The sequence below is a fragment of the Gadus chalcogrammus genome, chromosome 3 (assembly GCF_026213295.1).
Source record: "Gadus chalcogrammus isolate NIFS_2021 chromosome 3, NIFS_Gcha_1.0, whole genome shotgun sequence".
NCBI classification, from domain to species: Eukaryota; Metazoa; Chordata; class Actinopteri; order Gadiformes; family Gadidae; genus Gadus; species Gadus chalcogrammus.
In genome coordinates, this window is record NC_079414.1 from 12702490 (window position 1) to 12704448 (window position 1959).

The following is a 1959-nucleotide window of genomic DNA, read 5'->3' on the forward strand; positions in this document are numbered from 1 at the left end:
CTTTTCCTGCTTCTCTACTATGTTCCCTCCCCTTGAAATTCCTGCAAAAATGTGGCAACTGTTCGCTATTTCTGCTTTAAGGATTAGCAGACTTTTAAAGCAGGATTTTCCATGCTTGGCTAAAGACCGAAAACGACTATTCCTGTTCCAATTATTTAGAGATCTTTCTAACTTGGGGAAATAAAGCACCTTTAAATTACTATTTGAACATGGTTAACACTAAAATAGGTCCCCTGTGATGACTGGAATGACTCATTTGAGAAGCATGCTTTACACATCCTTTACACAAGATAGCCAACACATACATGAGTTGCTAACCCCCCCCCCCCCCCTCCAAACATACACACACAAAGAAGAGATAAAGCAGTGTGCACTGGCGAAACATGAGCGAATCCTCTAATCTGATTGTAAACTCTCATGGGTTTAGCTTACTGGGTTATGAGCCCACCATGGTTAATCCAAGCATACTGTTAGCCTTAAGGTTACTTAGTCCAATAAACAGCATAAATGCAATGATCCATATTGGACTTAATTATGTGCTGGTCTGTTCACACTTTGTCTCTGTCTAGATATAGTGCCTATTTTAATGGGGCCAGGTAACTCAAAACCTGTCAAGCTTGTAGGCTCACAACAGAACTCGAGTAAAACATAAAGACCAGTGTTCATTCATTAAGATGAGAATGGATACTATTGTAACCTCGTGGCACATCTACTGGTATCAAGACGTTTATGAACACAGATGACATAAGGTACAATATTATATTTAGGCTGCAGTCAGTGGGAGCGCGAAAACGACGACGTGACGTGCCGAATCTGAACCCATCCTCGGTGATTGACCGAGTCAACCTGAAGGAAGTAGCGGGCTCACGCAGTGATGGTTCACATACGCCTGTTTCCGTTCTGCAACTGTCTACAGGAGAGTGAAACTTGTGAACATGCCGGTCTAGTCTCCCACTGAAGATTGGACGGTCCAAGAACCGGAGTATCCTGCCGTAGACCGCATCCACATCACCAGTAGGCTACTGGGAGTTTTGTTGGTAGCCTTTTATTATTGTCAACCAACATTAAAGATACACACAAATGTCGCTTCCACACACACACACACACACACACACGCACACACGCACACACGCACACACGCACACGCGCACACGCGCACACGCACACACGGACACGCACACGCACACGCGCACACGCACACACGCACACACGCACACACACACACACACACACACACACACACACACACACACACACACACACACACACACATATATATATGCCTATGTGGAAGCGACATTTGCATCAATGATGACAGCAGCAGAATTGTTGTTTCAAGCCATCCGAAAGTCACTGACTGAGCGCTATGTATGCCAACTACAGACGTAAACATTTGGTCTGGTCAGATCAGCCTACAATTCTGAACTTTCAAACCTATATTTAGATATTCTGGCTAGAGGAAATTCTAAAATCGAAAAGACTTTCATACGATCTTATAAAAGAAAGTAAACACGGTATTGAAATTTTGGCACTCAGCTATTAGACATTTGGCAGAATGAAACCTGAACATCCCCGCCCCCCGTCCAGCCAGCATCCTCTCTCACCTGAAACAGCAAGGGAATGAAACAGCAGCAACAGGCAGCACGAAGACGTCACACTGACCCCACTCCACGTCCACATCTTCCCCACGGTCCGATTTAATCCAGAGGTAATTAATATTAAATATATCGATATATTAATATAGATATATTTGTAGTGAAGTGCCAACCCTCTCACTATACTCTGACCAAAATAGATGATGAGCTAGTATAGCCCAGCTATCTGAAAGAGAGACAAAGGCCACGCAATGTGATGGCAAAATGCTCGTACGGACGCAGAGTTGTAGCGAGTTAATGCCTTCAGTCAGGAAGATATTGTTGCTTTGCAGTCTCATCAGAGTATTTTCAGAGAAACCAGGGG

At 44.1% G+C, this 1959-nt stretch overlaps 1 protein-coding gene across 1 annotated transcript in view; it reads right to left on the bottom strand.

The window, feature by feature from the left end:
• ldlrb (low density lipoprotein receptor b) overlaps positions 1 to 1959 on the bottom strand; it is a 16923-nt gene extending 14964 nt beyond the window's left edge. The window contains exon 1 of the mRNA XM_056586042.1: positions 1605 to 1959. Within this exon, the coding sequence (XP_056442017.1) occupies positions 1605 to 1680 (76 nt within the window). The 5' untranslated portion in view covers positions 1681 to 1959. The remainder of the gene's footprint in view (positions 1 to 1604) is intronic.